The sequence below is a fragment of the Balaenoptera ricei genome, chromosome 17 (genome assembly GCF_028023285.1).
Source record: "Balaenoptera ricei isolate mBalRic1 chromosome 17, mBalRic1.hap2, whole genome shotgun sequence".
Lineage (NCBI taxonomy): Eukaryota > Metazoa > Chordata > Mammalia > Artiodactyla > Balaenopteridae > Balaenoptera > Balaenoptera ricei.
The window spans coordinates 66,669,492-66,689,604 of record NC_082655.1 but is presented as its reverse complement, the minus strand read 5'-3'; the positions used below and the strand labels follow the sequence as shown (position 1 = coordinate 66,689,604).

General features: G+C 37.0%; 1 protein-coding gene across 6 annotated transcripts in view; it reads right to left on the bottom strand.

Annotated features, from left to right (window-relative positions):
• Positions 1–20,113, bottom strand: part of EYA1 (EYA transcriptional coactivator and phosphatase 1) — a 325,108-nt gene that overhangs the window by 37,418 nt on the left and 267,577 nt on the right. For all 6 annotated transcript variants that reach the window (XM_059902377.1, XM_059902373.1, XM_059902374.1 and 3 more), the window contains one exon: positions 10,992–11,081. In XM_059902377.1, the coding sequence (XP_059758360.1) occupies positions 10,992–11,081 (90 nt within the window). The remainder of the gene's footprint in view (positions 1–10,991; positions 11,082–20,113) is intronic.

Here is a 20,113-nt window from a genome sequence, read left to right as displayed (position 1 = left end):
CAAACCACTTATTTCACACGCTTCATTTCCTAACCACTCCCTAAGTCACCCCCTCTTCTTTGTTCCATGGCCCTACTCTCCAGTGTTTTGCATCAAACACACTCAATAAAGAGTAATAGCAGATTGGACTTCCTTAGTGCCTCCTGTGTGCCAGAGCTAGTTCTATGCACTTAACAGGTATTCGTGTCTTGAATCTTCACACTGACCCTAGGAGGTGGGTACTATCACCGTCCAATTTTACAGATGAGAATTTGAGGCACAGAGGGGTCCCTCAAGAATTAATGAATTTGTGAGTTTAACCTCCAGTACCCCTAGAATTGTAAGATAACACACCACATAAATATAGAGCTTTGAGTCAAGTTGGAATAGTTGAGTCATGATTATTCAACAACTTTCTAATTATAAGAAATGTTAACTATAGAAAAGAAAAAATATAAAGAGAACTTATAGTTTAGTTCATGGTAGTGTTATCCCACTATCCAGAGGTAAATCCCTTTTTTACTGTAGAAATTACTTATTTTTTGTAACATCTTTAATGTGGAAAATCTTTTTATCTTCTTTGGGATGTATGCACCTTTTTAAAAACACCTTAAACTGGATCTACACCGAATATCATTTTATATCGTACCTCTTGCACGTCCATGGTGTTTTGCCACTAAGGACTTTGAAAATACGACTTAAGAAAGGATAATATCTGGGCTTCCCTGGTGGCGCAGTGGTTGAGAGTTTGCCTGCCAATGCAGGGGACACGGGTTCGAGCCCTGGTCTGGGAGGATCCCACATGCCGTGGAGCGGCTGGACCCGTGAGCCATAATTACTGAGCCTGCGCGTCTGGAGCCTGTGCTCCGCAACAAGAGGGGCATCGATAGTGAGAGGCCCGCGCACCGCGATGAAGAGTGGCCCCCGCTTGCCACAACTAGAGAAAGCCCTCGCACAGAAACGAAGACCCAACACAGCCATAAATAAATAAATAAACAAATACTTAAAAAAAAAAAAGTAAAAGTCTATAAAAAAATTTAAAAAAAAAAAAAAAAGAAAGGATAATATCAAATTTTAACCTCTTGGACAATTTCAGTTATTTTTAGGATTTGTGATCAGTCATCTACTTTTAGAAAGTTAATGTCTGCAAATTGTAAAAAGAGTAGGGTTCATTGTAGACTATTACTTTCCAAAATTTGGAAAAAATTAAAAAGACAAAGGCGAGCCTTCTGTGTAACCAAATCTGGTGTTAGTGCTTAGGCTTCAAGTGGACGAGTCACGGTCCCCACTCTCAAGGGGCTGCCTAGGGGTGGGGTGCGGGTGTAGAAGGAGGTAGACGGAAAATCATAAGATATTACGGGCGGTATTTTTACAGTGAAAACAGCCTCCTTTCCCACTGTGGAACCCCAGCTGCCTGCCTGCGTCTGTACCTGCAGAGTCTGCCTGCCTTCTTACTGAAGCCCAACCCTGTACCTGGTGTCCTGAATCCCATCCTCTCCTGCAACCCAAGGACTTCAGTCTTTCCGCTGTTCCCTCTCTTTGCCACACCTTGTATCATCTCTACTGGATCATTCCCCCTGACACCCAAACATGTCTAAATATCTTCTATTTTAACACTAACCCGCCACCTACACACACACACATACACGTTGATCCTATGATCATCTCCACATCCTACCCATCTCTTTGCATTTTGTCATTGTGGAAACTCTCAATCAATCTTTCCTGTTTTCACGGTGCCAACCCTCATCCTCTTTTCAACCCACTCCCATTGGGCTTACGTCTTCCGCCTCACTGAAACGGTGCTTACCAGGGTCATTACCAGCCAACATTCTTAGCAAATCCAACAGCCACTCAACACAGTAGTGCCACCCCTTCATTCCTGAAACACTATTCCCTAGATTTCTGTGATGCCTTGTACTTTCCCATCTACTTCACTGTCTACTCCTTACCACTCTCTCTTGCGAGTTCTTCTTTCTTGGTCCTGTTTCTAAGTGTCTGATGCCCAAGCTTATGCCCTCTTCCCAATTTCCTCTTTCCCCTCTGAGATGTTTTGTCTCATGCCTATATGATTCCCAAAACTGTATCTTCACATTTGCCTCTCTCCTCTGAGATCCACACCTAAATGTACATAATCTCTTGACCTGAATGTTGAATAGGTATTTCAAACTTAATATGCTCAATGCAAAATATTTGAGGACAACTCTTCCCCCAACCTCGCCACCCCAAAGCGCTCTTCGTCATCTCAGATAACGTGAACACCCATCCAGCTGCTCAGGTCAACACCTAGTGGCCATCCTTGATTCTGCTTTCTTTCTCCTCCCACATCTGACCCATTAGCAGATTCTCAGTGCTTCCACCAAACTATACTGTAAATCCTGCAACTTCACACCACGTCCGGAACTGCTACATCCTCAGCCCAAAGCAACCGTCTCCTAACTGGTCTCATTGAGTCCAGTTCCTCATATGACAACCAGTCTGCAGTAAGCACTAGTCTATCATATTCATGCTTGAAACTCTCCAGTGGCTTCCCATTGCAATTAGAAAAAAATTCAACTTCTTTACCACAGTCTACAAGGCCCTTCATGATCTGGACCCTGTCACCTTCCCCCCATTCACTCTGCCCCAACCAAATGAAGCTCTTATTTATTTCTTGAAGGAGCAAAATGCATTCCTACCTCAGGGCCTTTGCACAGGCCATTCCCCTTCCAGAATGACTTCCTCCCAGCTTCCTGGTTCCAGCTGCTTCCTCCCAACTTCCTGGTTTCTTCACAAACGTCCTCTCTTCAGAGACACCTGTTCCTGAACATTTCAGCTAAAGATGTCCCACTCTCAGCTAAAGATGCCCCATCTCAGCTAAAGAGCCCTTATCCCTTAAATGACTCTCTGATTTTCTTCCTAGCACTTATCTCTACCTGAAATTATTTTATTTACATAGTGTTTATTTCCTACTTCCCCTCCACGAACAGGGTAACCTTCACTCAATTATTGCTGCATCCTCAGCATCCAGAATTGTGCCTGGCACTTAATAGTTAATAAATATATACTGACTATTGAATGAAGGGCAGAAGGTATAAAGAGTTTACGCAATGCTATGAGCATCTCAGTTTTGAAGCATCACAGAGAAACAGCATTTATAACCCCATCGTCCAGACGAGCAACATTATAATGTATTCACCTCCAGTTATTTTTAATGTCATAGATGCTAAAATCAGAATTATACAGTATAATTTATTTTGTAGACTGCTTATTTTTAAAGTTACATAATGGTAGCTTTTAAAACTGTATTTTCCTCCAGTTTTCTTAATATGCCACACTTTTTAAAAAAATTAATAAACCTTATTTTTTAGAGAAGTATTAGGTTTATAGCAAAACTGACCAGAAAATACAGAGATTCTTCATATACCCCCTGCTCCTACACACGCATAACCTCCCCTCGTATCAACATCTCAAACTAGAGTGGTACATTTGTTACAACCAATGAACGTATATTGACACACCATCACCACCCAAAGTCCATAGTTGACATTAGGGTTCACTCTTGGTGTAGTACATTCTATGGGTTTGTGCAAATGTCTCATCACATGTACCCACCATTGTACTATCACATAGAATAGTTCCACTGCCCTAAAAATCTTCTGTGCTCCCACTAATTCATCCCTCTCTACCGCCAACCCCTGGCAGCCAGCTGATCCACAGTTGTGCCTTTTCCAGAATGTCAAATAGTTGGTCTCATAGTATGTAGCCTTTTCAGATAATATGCTATAAACTTTAACATTAAGGCTACACTGTACTGAATAGTCTATTTTTAAAACTTGAAATGGACCATGGATATTTTCCCTATATTTAATAAGCAGTCTGAAAACAATTTTCAGTGAGGATGTATCATTTATCACTATTCATCTATTTTAGGATATTTAAAATATTTCTATATTTTAGTGGTAAAAAACACCATGTGGGAGATATAGCATGGGGTTGAGTGGACTTCTAGAAAGCACTGGACCTGAATCACTTGTCTAAGCCACTCAGCTGTGTGGCCTTAGACAAGTTTTGTTTTAACCACTCTAAGCTTCTCTTGGCTATTCTATAAAATGGAGATAATAACAGTGCTCTTATCATAGAAATATCAGGGTATTAATATGTATATTAATATTATAACGTATATAAATAACGTATGTAAAGCACTTAGGACAAGTGTTCAATAAATGTTCATTAATATTGTATCAATTCTCTGCCTATAACTGTTTTCTTAGAAGTTAAAAGTGAAATTACTGAGTAAAAGGATTCCATACATTAAGGTTCTGAATACATACTATCAAGCTACTTTTCTCAAAACTTGTACCAATTTCTATCCTCATCAGTAATGTACACAAGTGTTCCTCCTACTGCACTGTAGACCATATTACTGACTTTAAAGCTTTGCCAATTTGGTGGGCAAGAGGCTGAACACTTACTCTCTAACATTTCTGATTACTAGAGGTGAAATCCAACATTTTCTTTTCTATGTGTTGAAAATTTGAATGCTTTTCTCTTGTGAATTATCTGTTCATGTCCTTTGCTAATTTCTTTAGGTTTTTTTTTAATGAGTTGCAATAATATTGATTATTTTATTGGTTAGAAATAGCTTTGTCTTTTAATATTATCTATGGCTTTCAAGAACAGTGTTTGTTTTCTTCCCTGACTACAAAAGAAATTAGTATATATGTTATAAAGAATTTGGAATACACAGAAAAGTACAAATAAGAAAATAAAACCTGGGATCTCAGATAGAAATAACATTAAAATTCTAGAGTACCTCTTTCCATCTGTTTTTTGTTCCTCCATTTATTTATTATTTAACATGCACTTACTGGGTGCCTTCTATGGGCCAGGCACTGTGCTAGAGAAACAGTAGTGACTATATTATACATAGGGTATATAATTTTTTAACAGAATTGAGAGCAAACTATGTCTGTGTGTATACTCCTCAAAATGTTTCTTTTTAAAAAATAACTTTTTGTTGAAGAAAGTATATATTATAGCTCAATGAATTTTCACAAATGGAACATAGTCATGTAACCAGCTCCTGGGACAAGAAATGAAACATGATCAGAATTCCATAATTTGGAAATATTTATAATTATAAATAGTTGCGTTTGTCTTTGACAAGTAAAAATTCCTAGATGTACAATTAGCACAAATGGTATCAATCTTTTTTAGGCTCTTGATGCTTACCGCCAAATGGTATCCAAAAGTTTATTTCCTGTAAGCAATGTGAGATCTCCTTTTGATCTACCTATATTTTCTCCTTGAGTTTTATTCTTTCACATTTTAACTCTGTAATTTACCTATTTCTGTATATAAATTGAATAATCCATTCCTTCACTGGTTAATTTGTTTGGTTTCATTTAACGCATACAAAATTTTTCTACACGTTGGGTCTGTGTCTGAGCTCTCTCTTCTCCCTATAGTTCGATGTCAATGCCGTGCCAACATAAATCTTCATATTATTGTTGAATTCTAAAACATTTAATATATAGTTGAGCTGGGTGCTCACTATTACTGCTTTTTGTCCAAAACTTCTAGGTGTTTTTGCCTATTTATCCTTCAAATGGACCTTACAACAATTTTGTCATATTACAGGAAAGAAAAGGAATGGAAGAAATCTCATTTATTCAAATCTTCCTTTAGATCCTTCGGTAGGATGTCAAAGTTTTATTCATATATTTCCTATAAACACTTCTTATATAGGTTACTCCTTAGGTTACTCCTTATCTTTCCTTTTAATTTTTTTTGTGTGTTGTAGTTACTGCAGCTATTTAAAAATTATAATTTAATTAAATTTCCTACATGTGTCGCTAGAAGAAGGCTATTGATTTTTTAATTTAATTCTATAGTCTTTTACTTTTCTGAAGCCCACTGTAAATTCTAAAACAATTCCTGTCGATTCTCTTCAGTTTTCTATGTATATCAAATATTATGCAAAAAACCCCAATAATTTTAATCTTTCATTTCATTTCTTTCATGTCTTATTGCGCTGCTCCAAGTTCCTAGAACAATGCAGAATAATAATAGCAAGAGAGGACATTCTTATTTTGTTTCCACCTTTAGAGACAATTTGCCTCTATTATTTTATTGCTAAGTACAATGTTGGCTGTTGGTAAAGGAAAATATCTTTTATTATGTTAAACAGCCACATATTTTGACTCCTAACTTTCTGTTAAACATCAGAATCAAGGAAGTCTTGGAATATAGGTTTATGTTTCTATTTTTTACTTCAGATAAAATAAAGATGATAGAATCTTGTGAGAAATGATGAGATAGGAAGAACACGTAAACTTATTCATGAGTAACAATAATGGCCAAAATATGGGTATTGCTTCATTTTGATCACCAGTTACAATATAGTTAAATTCAATACATATGTCTTTTGTCTAATAATCATTTGTTGCTTGCAAACTTATTTTGCCTCCTAAATTGAGGGCTTTGATGTTACTCTTATTAACTAAGAAAACAGATGAGGTCAAGCAGCATATCTTAAAACAGAAAGGCAAGGTCAGGTCTATTGTCTTCCATGGGAAAGGACACAGAAATCGATCTTCTATCTAAGACAACAGATAAGAATTTAATCTAACAAATACTCATTAATGGTCAACATGTATAGGGCAATATTCTAGGTGTTATGAAGGATGTTACTAGGATTTTTAAAGAAATGTAATCCTTTAATATTTGCTAAATTTATCAGAAGATTAAATACATATACAAAAGCCTATGTCCAGAGCTGAAAATGACAAGTGGCATACACATGCCTATGGGTACATTTATGTTTAGAATGCAATTACTGATAGGCCCACACACTTTCATAGAGTTGTTTCTTGGCTGTGACATGCACTGAAGGAAGAAAACAGCTCAAGCTCTTCCGGAAGTGTCTTCTTTACAAGCACCTATGGAACCAGAGCATCCGGCATCTACAAAGAAGCTGGACCCTGGGCATCAGAGTTCATTCTTGTTTAGCAACAAAGCACTTTCTAGGTGAATTATACTTTTCCACTCAAAAAGTCAACTTCTCAATTAGCTTACAACTTTTCCACTTCCGGAAGCACAAGCATTATTAGGTCACTACAGAACGCTTCGCTTGAGATCAAAGCTACTTAGCATTGGCATGACTGATATTCTGAAGGAAGATTTTTTTCCTAGCTAAAAATCAATTTAGAAACAAGATATATTAAAATAATTAACAGACGATAATCCAAGTTTTAGACTTATATTATTGCAAATTTAAAGACTGAATGAAACTAAGGGGCAAACTAATTTCTTTGCTTTATAAGAAAACTCATTATAGCTTACTTGCTTTAAATTATGGCATTACTTGGAGACTGTCCATGGTGCCTTTCCTTGGCCTTTGACTCATCAAACCCAGCTCTACTGAGACCAGAACCTTTGGTCCCAGGCCTTCTCTTAATAGAAAATGTGAAAACAAGGAGCTACAAGAGTAGGTGATTGAAAATCAAACCTGGGACAGGAGTCTACATATCAAAGGCCCAAGAAAGGGCTGGGGTATTGACATTGTAAAGCTTGACACCAAAGAATCCTCTGGTCTGTCCCAACTAACCAACATACTAGGAGCGTGAAGGAGAAAGTCGTAGCACAGCTTCACACTCGACTAGGCGAACGTGGTGTGTACAACCCAGAAGACAAGAGGCGGGTCCCTGCTACTTCCCAACCCTGACCCCTGTGGCCTGAGAGCAGAGACTCTTGGAGGCTACCATGTTGATAACATCAGTTAGGATGGCAACCATAACGCCAGTGAGATGATATTACTTAACACTAGACAGAAAGAGAACATTCGACATCAGTTTGTGCCTTATTTTTCTTTAGACTCATATCAATCCTGATGAAATATCTTCCTTTAATTGTGGAAAAATCCAGCAGGAGAACCGACAAAAGGCAAGTTAAACTGAAATGTTATCGTATTCAGACGGTTGATCACCTTTCAATAAAAATCCAACAGAAAGAGCTCTTTCTCCATTCAGTCAGAAAGAGACAGACTCTACTAAAGAAGCTGGAAAAAACCCTCCAATTTCATACTGTCATTCATAAAAAATGACTTCCATAATAAGCATCGTCGGATTGCACACGGAGACCTTTTGGTAAAATGATACACAGGGTGTTAGTCAGACTTGGAAATAGGAAAGCCAGGAGTGCATGGAACTCAAGTCTAAACTCTTCTCTGGGTGGGGGGGGAAATATTATTTCCTCTGATAATTGTGTCTCCCTGTCACTCATGTTCCTTCACATGTCAAACATTTTTAATGGTTCAAAAAACCAGCTTTCTCCTTTTTATTTATTTTTTCCTGAAGTGTCAACAGAATTAAATTGTGATTGCTTTTATTAAAAACTCTCACTAACTGAGATGACAAATAAGACTTTTAAAACTAAAATGGTTAACTTTTTTATGTCTTAAAATACAGTGAAGATATTTCTAAATTACTTTAAAATCATATCGAAAATTTCCTAAATAATATCCTAATAACCATTTTAAGCAAATACTTTGATAACACAAGAATTGTTACTGGAAGCTCCTCACGTAGTGTATTTCATTATTCAGAATCTCTTTTAAGCCACAGCTTGAACTAACCAAATTATACAGAGTGGCTGGCAAAAAGTTAAGATTTTAAAAGAAAATGAGACTTAAGTCAACAATTAGAGTTCAGAAATCACACTTCAAGCTAACCAATAGATTGTTAATCTCCTTGAAATTACCTGTACTCTAGATCTTCAAAAGCTAAAAACATGTAATTAAAATATATTAAAATACTCATGTCCTTTACCACAGTACATTGCTAATTGGAGTGTGAAATCAAGCATTACCATATCATTTTTGCCTGATGAGATAATTTTGGTTTTCTAAAGAGTATTAAGCTAATACATTTATTTTTGCCAGGAAATAATTTTACTCTATTTTGAAAGAAACTAATATTTGCAATGACCAGTCTCAGGTTTGTTGAATTACAAAAATATAAAGTGAAAGATTGAAATAAGTATAAAAACCAATGTATTTTTTAAATATTGCACAAATCTAAAGCAAGTAAATAATTTCCGAAGACAGAGGCTAAGTGAATCTTTCATTTATACTTTTGCTTTATATTATTCTCAAGTAAAATAAAATCAATTTTGGGAAGGTTACAAGCTTAAATAATTTTTCACTATTGATTTTTACATTTGGTTGAATTACTCCTTCATTCTCTTTTCTACTTTACTTATAAGAAAGAGTCCTCATGCCAAGAGTAAAATCTGGTATTTCAATATCTGTGTGGATCCTTAGTTCTTCTTTTTCTTTTTTTTTTTTTTAATTTGGGCTTATGAAAAAACTACATCCACTACAAACCTAAACTAGAACTTTTAATATTTACTTTTATTTCAGACCTTCTTTTTTAAATATTGCACAAATCTAAAGCAAGTAAATAATTTCCGAAGACAGAGGCTAAGTGAATCTTTCATTTTTAAGAGGGTAGAGTTTAAAAACAATAGAAAATTCCTGCTAATTTCTTCTTGATGGATGCTATTAGCACCTATTAACATCAGTAAGAGTAACAGGTTTGAACCCAAGACAAAATATCAGCCTGGTCTGTATCACTGGAAACAACGGAAACTTAGGAAAGGAATTTTAACATATTAGTAAAATATGGAATTTTTTGGTGCTGTTCTCTTATGAAGGGAATCACAACCATAAGGCAGAAACTTATTTTATTTTTGAAAATAAGTATGATTATTAAGCTTTTAGAAAGGCAATTCTGAACTTGTCACACACTTGGAATATTTCTACCTTAAAAAATAGTAATGCCTTACATGTAATTTCCTTAAGGAAAGCAAACACTTTAAAATGAAAAAAAAAAAAAAAAAAATTCTGTATTTCACCCTAAGTGTAAAAATAAATATTTCACTAAGGAATGGGGGGAAAATGAAGCACATTTAAATAATTTCATTGCACTGGAAGTTGCCAATTCGTCTGTGAGTAGTTTCATTGCAGATGAAAAGAAATCAAAATACAGGACAGATGTTGAACAAACCGCATTTAAGTTCTGTCACACACTGGCATTTTTCAAATGATTTTGGCTCATCTATGAAATAAGGTGCATTTTGCTTGATTTTGAAAAGGGGAAACATAAGGAAATATTTAAAGGCCAATTGCTGCCAATTAACTTTGATCAGTAAAAGTTCTATTTGAATCTTTCAGATTCTTCTCCTGTCTGAAATAACATACATTTATAAAATCTAGGAAAACAACAACTTGATGATTAATGCCTGTTGGCAGCTCTACCACAGGCTTGCTTAATAGCAGGATTTAAATAAACAACTATCTCTATTATGAAGGGAGTGAAATGTAGTTACAGGCATGTTTTCTCATAATGGAGCTATGAAAACCAATATTCTTTATTCTTAAAAATGCTTCTAACCAAGATCAGCATGTTTGTCATTGCCCGTAACACATTTAACTAGCCATCTTACAAAAGTTTCCCCCCAGGTTATAAAGGACAAATAAAATCATCAGCAGTTTGACATAAGGAATCCTGGCAACCCAAAGAGCAGAGGCCTGACTAAAATGTTATACGACCAATTGGGCCAGCCAGCCAGAAAAGAATCTGACCCAATACATAAGAGTCTGACATGGGCAGCATATGAAAGGATCACAAATTCTGCTGGATTCTAAAGGTAACCCATCTCAACAGTGATTATGTAACTGAGAAATCTGTAGCTTCTGATAATCAACACAGTTTCATATAAAACATTCTTGACATCAACTTTTAATCCCCATCAATGATCATGTGGAATCCAACTTTGAAATACAACAGCCAAAGTAAAGCAAAACAGAAATTCCATGAAGGCAAAACGCATGACCATTTAATCAGTAATTACTTTATCTCCTTATTCCAATTATACATTCAAAAAATAATATCCCATCGTTATTTTAGGACCAATCACCTATTTCCAAACATGCAACATGAAGAGTATATAAAATAATCAGAACTTACCTCTAAGTCGTTAAAAAATAGATGTGTGTCTGCCAAGTTGAAAATCATTTCTTCCATTCGTAGTCCAAGGGAAACTGAAGTAGGTGGATCCTAAAAGAAGAATTTTAGAGGTCAAGAACGTACATACTTCAGGGTACAGGAAATATAGTGTCACGCTGAGAGGGAGTTAGCAGCGGGAAAGGACAAAAGGCTTGGGCTCCAGCTGCTTTTAGAGTGCGTGGTTTATTCTGTATTTGAACTTCAGTGACTTATTTTATTTTAAAAGTACCTCTAATGTTGTTGGTACTTTGCATAATGAAGAAAAAAACTGCTGCTTATAATATTGCAAAAGATATAAAATCTAGGGTTACTTAGACATATAGAGTAGAGGAAATTCAGCTTCACACGTCTGTTTCAGGAGCAAGAAATTCAGTGAATCAGGAAGACATTTTTTTTTATGTTCCACCTCAATCCAGGAAGAGTGTCTAAAAGCACTGCCACAAATATCAGAAAATAGATATAATATAGATTAATCTCAGAAGGATAGTAAATACCAATTTCACTCCAGATGATAACTACCATTATTTTTTACTTATTCAGATTGCCTGGCAATTTCGAGTACACTCAAAATGGAAGTGATGGCCACTCTGGCCAGCTGGCACCATGCCAGTTCAGGAAGCTGATCTTGACATTCATGTGACACTATCCAGTCATCAGACAGCCAGGAACACACACAGGGGAGCACCAGCATTCTGAACAGTGGCTTCTACCCAACGCTTCAAGCCTTTGACACTAGTGGTAGACAGTCTGTCCCACACAACACATATCCTGATGACATCTGTTGGTATCGAAGATGGGGGATGTAGAGATATTTGCAAGGTGTTAATGGTGTTACTATATTCGTAATGCATCAAACCCAGGAAGCAACACTGTTCATGGTGAATATCCTGCATAATTAGTGAAAAAGGAAAATTATTCTGTAGAGAAAGTATTCAAGGATATAATGTGAGTTTTTCAAGTTTTTATTGGCATTTTAATAGCAATACCAACTTTCACCTTTATGGCCTTTAAATTTTTCCAAAGAACAATAATTTCTGATATACTATTTTATTATCACAGCAAACCTTTGGAATCTATGCGGATCATTTAATTAGAAAAACTGTAACTAGAGAAATTATGCCTTCATGTCGCCCACCCATCTAGCTGGGGTGTACTTTGTGTATCACCTGTCTTTGAGTCTTAGAGTGGAGAACAAAAAACCCAGAGAAAATAAGTCTTGCTTTCTAATACTGTCCAATATAAACCTTGTACATCTTCTCTATTGTCTTCATTCCAAAGCTCAAGACTTGCCTGTGTTTTACCCCCTACCCTCCAAGTATCTAAAGTCCATCAACCTCAAGCCCCATCTTCTCATGGGCTTTGGGAGGCAGCGACAAATGGTGGAAGAAGAACCCTAGACCCAGAGGCCAAGCCCTACCCTTGTTCTCTTAGTTACTTTGGTGTCTTTATCTCACTGGGCCTCAGTTTGCTCATCTAATAAATCAGGTGGCTAGATGGCAAATATGTTGTTCTCCCATAGAATAACCAAAAAAAAAAAACTCCATCTCTTCATTTGTCACAATCATATGTGTTTATACACCTGAGAGAAAGGAGGGGCCTGGGATGGTGGAGGGGGTGGAGACTCACTGGGTGCCAGCCATGGACCAATCAACTGTGGCCAGGGAGGCGGAGTCAACACCATCCCTACACCACCCATCCCACTAGCTCCGCCCACCCCACCAGCACACCCTCAGCTCCAGCTCCAGCACCAGCATGGTTTACCTCACAGGAGTCCCAGAGACAGACAAGAGGAGGCTTGGGGAAAATATGGCAGGATGGTACTGCTGGTCTCAATTCCCCTCCCACCTAGGCCTTCTCTGCTAGCTGACTGGCAATGAAAAGGAGAGAGAAAACACATTTTTGCCAAGAATCTGGGGTTAGATTGGCAAAGGGGCAAAGCAAATACCCCAGGGTTTGTAAGAGGGCAGACAGGAAATAAAAACACATAGGCCAACTGAGCGTCCAAGAGCTGTGCAGGGAGGGACAAATAAAAACACTTCCCTCAAATTTCCTGTACAGTGATTTAGCCTTGTTAAATCTTCCCTGCTTGATACCACCTAAAATCTATGCAATTTCATAGGTTGTAGAAGAATTAAAAATTGTTTACAAATAAGTAAAGAAAAACTCTCATTGAATCTTGGTTTTATAGGAAATTGCTAACTTCCAAGAATTCCAAGTATCTCTAAGTGTGCTGGAAAAAACAAATGCTCAAATACAGCCTAGAGCAGAATTAACCAGTAGGGGAAGTTCAAACAGCTGTTTCTAAAACAAAACACCTGACTCAGGTGTGTCCTCCCTCTAGTTGAGGCCAATAAAAATACACTGACTTGTCTCATAACCACGTCGATGAATCTTTTTATGTGGCCAGGAGGAGACTCACTGCATTTAATGGGCAATTCTAGAATTGATGTGCCATGGTATTGTTACTTCTGAAAAAGGATTATTTCTCCTTGATATGGTTGCTTATTTATAAGACCATCAAAAGAATTACTCCATTGTTTGTGAATATACAGCATACTCTAACTTTTCTTCATAAATTACAGTAATGACTTGCGAGTTGGAATACTAATAAATTCTAAAGGCTTGTTCAGCCTTGTGGTCAAATACAACATAGATGTTGGCCTTATTTACCTTTTAATGTTTTTCTCTTTTGTTATTAGCTGTCATTCCTTAACAGTTTTCATACCTGCCACTCCACGGTATTGTTAGGAAACATTTACACTACCAAAAGAACAGTCAGACGATTAACTGGAATGAAAGAATTTTAGAATAGGAAGGGGATCTAGTTGAAAGCAGTGTTTCTCAAATATTTTTTAACCATAATCCACAGCAAGAAAAATCATTTTATACTATGATCTAGTAACATCTCTCTCTCTCTCTGTCTCTCTCACACACACACACAGCTGAAATATGAGCTTGGCAAAATGAGGCTTTCCACACTGTGTGTGGAGAGTATTCTGTTACTTTCCATTTCATTGCCCGTTAATGTGTCGAAGTCTATAGTTTGAGAAGCAGAGTTCTAAAGAACACCTACTTTTGATTTCAGAGACAGGAAAAAACTGATTTGCAGCCGTGTTATGATTTGCTTGTGGTAACAGAGCTGTTAGGGTACACAGCTATCTCACACTAAGTGTTTTACCTGAAAGGAAACTAGCCAGAAGAACAGATAGGTAACCATGGTCACAGATCTGCTTCCACATTCTAGCAACTGGAATTTTCTCAAATCAAGGTTAGATTTGATCTTCCTATTATAATAATCTTTCAATATTTTCATGTTTTTCAAACATGGCTGATACAAGTCAAATGTCACTAAAGCTAACACCGAACAGTTAATAAATTAGTCCTAGCTTGATGGCTTATTTTGGCATATATAAAGGAAGAAAGAAAAAACACATTTTTTAGACCCAAACTGAGACATTAAAATCACCATGTCTTTGGCTTAATCTTACTTTCCTTGTGCTTTGCAGTAACGAATTCCAGAGCTGTAGTTGTGAAATGGTGCCTTTTAAAACACCATTTTTTGCTACATCACTTTTGAAAAATTATTTAGAACTTCGCCTCCACTTCCAAGAAACATTTCATTTTAAGTAAACCTTGTTGCCAAATGTTTCCATTCTTTTCTGAACTTGACTCCTCTGTGGTATTTACCACTTCTAATTTCTTCTTAACATTTCTTCTTCCCTTATGTCTGTAATATCATCAGTCTTTTCTGGGCATCTTCCTAGAATCTGATTATCCATCCCCTATCCCTTCAGTGATGTTCATTCCTAGGACTGTTTTCATCCATTCCTCACTCTATTCACACTGCCTTACAGACTCCAACACACTCATACCTTCAACTATCACCCGATTCCCCTCTGTTGAACCTCAGATCTCATTTGTAGGCCCATATATCAATCACCTATTGGTCCTTTGTACTTGATGACCCATAGAGCACCTGAAACTCAATGGGCTGCAACCTGGATTCATCATACTTCCCACATCAAATGAACCACAAGCTCCTGCCCCTTGGACCTGGAATGCATACCTTCCTTATATTCACCACCATTTTCTTTTCTCCAGCCATGTGGCTCGTTTGTAGCTATCTGTAGTAGCTTCCCTCACTGGATCGGTCTCCCCCGGTTACCGACATGAATACAACCAAGTCTCTGTTCAACCCCCCATGCTCAGTCCTGCATCTCACAGAGGGCTTCTTTCAGTGCCCCTCCATCAATCCAGAGTCTCTTCCCTGACTCCTCCCAGCCGGGCTCATCAGCCGCTGGGTACCACAGCTGTATGTACTCTTGTCTATGTCAGAGACATATCCCTGTATCTCTCTCTCTCCATCCTTGGGACCGTGCACAATGCCTGGCACAGGGCTTTCCCAAAGTTTGGTGGAGGAATAAATGAATGAAAGAAATAAACAGCAGATATTTCAAATAATTGTAATGAAGAAAAAAATATTAAATTTGATCTTTAGTTAGTTATTAGTGTTTAGTGTCAGTTAAAAAAAAAACCCTAGATACCTAGCTTAGGGGGAAAAAGGACATTTGATTCCTAAAAGTCATTCTATCTACATAATATGGTATCAATATTAAACATGTTCATTCATTATTTGTACCTGATTAAAGAGCAGCTCATTCTTAGAAGAGCTACTTACAAAGCCCTACTTATCTATTTGATGCAGTGAATAAGATTAACATAAGATCAGCATACAATTATTTATTTTTAAAATTTATCAGTGGTATGCATTACAACATCTTGCAAAATATATTCTCATATTCTCTGCAATATAGTTCCCTAGTAAAAACTGAAGAGTTCAGTGAAGAGGCTCAAATAGAGAAAATACAATCAAATGCTTTATCATTTTTCTTGTTTAATGAAGAAACAGTGTAAACTTACTATAGTTCTTATGCCCAGGAAATTCTACTAGCTGTTCCTTAACAAGACAAGACAAACAGCATCCAACACCACCACACACACACACACACACACACACACACACACACACACACACACACGAATTAAATTTAACTCTGATCTTAAATTATTTTGATATGATAGTAAATTGCAAAGCAACCTAAATGTCCATCAACGGATGAATATATAAAGGTGATGTTGTACAAATATACAATGGAACATCACTCAGCCATAAAAAAGAATGAAATAATGCCATTTGCAGCAACATGGATGGACCTAGAGATTACCATACTAAGTGAAGTAAGTCAGACAAAGACAAATATCATATAATACCACTTATGTGTGGAGTCTAAAAAAAGATACAAATGAACTTATTTACAAAACAGAAATAAACTCACAGACATAGAAAACAAACTTATGGTTACTAAAGGGGAAGGGGGGAGAGGGAGGGATAAATCAGGAGTTTGGGATTAACGGATACACACCACTACATATAAAACAGATAAACAGCAAGGACCTACTGTATAGCACAGGGAACTACATTCAGTATCTTGTAACAACATATAATGGAAAAGAATCTGAAGAAGAATATGTGTATATATATATATATATATATATATATATATATATATATATATATATATATATCTATATATATATATCTATATATACTCTCTCTCTCTCTCTCTCTATATATATATATATGTAACTGAATCACTTTGCTATACACCAGAAACTAACAGAACATTGTAAATCAACTATACTTCAACTTAAAAAAAATTGCAATTGTCTGCTTAAAGTCATGAAAATAAGGTGAAGGAACTCGTTGCAATGCTAGGCTACCCAGGGCTGTTTTGTGTAAGTCAAAAATGGTTATGTCTACTGAAGAGAAAGCAACATTATACAGATAAATTAGACCCAAGCCTGAAACAATTGTTTTGCTCTCATCTTCTATCCAGTGATCTTTAATTATCCCATTCCCTCAAGATCTTTTTCTCCTGTTTCTAGAACACAGAGCTGCCCACAGAGACTAAAGTTATTATCATCCTGTATTCAAATCATCAGCATCATCCCTGGCCTGTTGTCATTCTTTTACTGTTCCTTGATTTTTTTTTTTTTCAGCCTGATCACTGCTATTACACTAGATCCTCATGTGATGAAAATGCTTTAAAAAGAAGAAATTCTCGACAAAATCAGTGCATAGAAATGCTGAAATGCCATTAAATTCATCTTCTAGGGAGATTCATGTCTGTCAGTCTTGAATTAACATGTTGAAAAACTATAATGTGATTTGAAGTAAATGAAAGAAAAGGGTGTCTGTAAATGTATGTGCGTATCAGAACGCTGGAGGACTAGGAATATGGGCTCTTGTTGCCCTGTTTTGCTTTACAGATGAGCTAGGCCATTTGATAAAACTTCAAGCGTCACTAAAAATGCACTTTTCAGTAAGCACAATCCATAGCAGTTCAGAAATTTGATTTCACCAAGACTCAAACACCAATGAAGACATTGTTGTGACGGCAGGGCTGTGTCATTACTTCCACACATCCATCTAGGAATTCTCTCAGGATGACAAGTAATGAAACTCCTTGTGATCAGAGCTTACAAGGATGCCATCCAGTTCATCTTTTGACTGAACTAGGTCTAACACTAACCCCAACACAAGGCATTGGCAGGGGTACTTTTTTGCTACATGTCACAGAAATTGAAGGAGCTTCTTCCAAGATAACTGTGCTTCCAACCTGCAGGCATACAGGGTAGAGAGACACTGGAAGTGCACACTCTCATGGTGGTCGTACCATGGGCTTTGCAGTCATGGAGTCTAGATTGGAATTCTAACTTTGCCATTTACTAGCTGTGTGGTGGGCAAGTTCAGTTACTTAAACCCCTGGACCTCAGGTCCCTCATCAGTAAAACAGGAGTACAACAGGTTTGTTTGAAGGGTTAAATTGGTAATACATTTAAAGTTCTGAACATAGCACCTGCCAAGTATTAAGCTGCTGCTGCTGCTGCTACTATGGGTGGTGGTGGTGATTTCTACTATCACTATACTACAGTAATAACAGCAGATCAATCTGAACATGGGACACCATGTCTCCACTGCAAAAAGATGCATTAACATTCTGCACTCAGATTGGATGTGAAGTTCATGCTTTTTAAAGATAAGGGCAACCCTAAATTCCTCATGCCAATATTTTTGAGGTGACTGTGTTTTTAAGAGACCAATCATCAGTAAAGCTGATTTGTGTGGATGTTAAATGGGGAACATGCAGTGTGACCACTCCTAGGAGGGAGTGTCGTTGGTTCTCCCAAAAGATGTCAACCAAGCTTCTCATCACTAGGAGAGATGACCCAACTCTAGCAAACTGGCAAAGGTGTTGTCCCATACTCTAAAGATCTAGGAACTAAAGGGGAGGAAGTGTCATTCAGATAGGATCCAAATACTGCACCAATTCAGTAGAAACCTAGAAGTGTTCTTTAAAAAATAAACCAATTACTTGCACAGCCAAGCAGTGTGATCTCCATGGGTGGGTCACATACACCTGTTAGCTTATACCCTTTAATCATTAAAGGGTGAGATTTGTGAGCAGGCACTTAAGCACAGCCCAAATCCATTGCTTACAGTCAATTAACAAATGACTTGGAAGAACAGGTCTTGGAAAAATCTTGACTCTGCCCAAGTTTATCAACAAATGGCTGGTAGTGATAAATGGCAATAAACAGTTAATTACTGAGGTACGTTCCAAATTTAGTACCTTCAATGTATAGTCCCTGAAAAATTTCAGTATTCACAAAACGATGTTATGTTTTAGCATTTGAGGAACAACGTAATAATTCAGAGAGGTCTTGTTTGTGGTAGGGTCAAAGGATAAATTTGTGGGACTACTTTAAGAATATCAACATCATATAAAATTATCAGCTACCATAACAAGAAAGAAAAGTGGAGTCTTCTAGTATTAGTTCTTCCTCAAATAGCAACTCTGATTGTCATGTGATTAACTACCAGGGAAAGGTATTCCATTTCTCAGCTCTCTGATGTGAGCATAGCATTCTTTCCCTAATGTAAATAGTTGATCACTTCCAAGTCAAGATTACAATGTATATACATTGTACATAAACCTCTGTTAAATAGTATTCTTACACTGAGATTTACAAGGAAACTGCCTGTAGATTAAATGCCTAAGGCTAGACTTCAGCCTCAAGGGGCAGAGTTGGATTTACCTTTAAAGTTACCCACCAAGCATCAAGCAAACCTATAGATTAATCACATTAGTTCACTGACTCAGAACTACGGCTGGTAAACTGAAATTCACTATGCTGTTGAAAAGATAATAAAGGAATGTGGCACCTGCATGAGCCACTGAGGATATCTATCTGTCTCCTAGAGGTGACCAGGAAGCCTTAACAAGGATCTGCACTAATACTGGAGAGATATTCAAGGAGAGAAGATATTTGAGAAAATCTCTAAATTCAGAAAGTGGTTTAGGTTTATCTCAACACTTTGCCTCACCAAAAGTAAGTATGGGCTAGTTATTTGCAACAAGCACTGTCTCATCTTTTTATTTCTGATGTGCATCCACATATGCTTGGTTCTGCTGAGTTAATGAACTTGTGGTTTAACTACCCCCCCCCCACCCCCGCCCGAAACTCTGGAGTTTTCTCCTTCCTAATCAACTAACTTTGAGGCAAGAAGAAAGGATTTACAGGATAATTACAATGGATTGTTAGAGGAGACTGTCCAACCAGCAAACTGAAGTTTAAAACAAGAGCAACCAGACATTACACATCTCTTACTGGAAGGATATACCCCACCTATGAAGTCTTGACCAAAACAAACAAACAAACCATTAAACCTGAATCTAATTAAGCTTCTGGATCTAGCTACTAATTCACAGGAAATACAGGGGACAAAAGAATATGTGACAAAGGAACACAATGGAGATGCAATCAAGAAAACCCAGACTCTCAGACACTCTATAAGACAGATGATCTGGTTATTACAACAGAAATACTCAAGGTTAAAAAAAAAGATTGAGTGAGAATGTACAGATTAAGAGACATACAATAAACTGTAAAACAATTATAAAACCACTGGAGAAAAACACTTTACAAACTAGGAACAGAGGATAGAAGGAAACTATCTC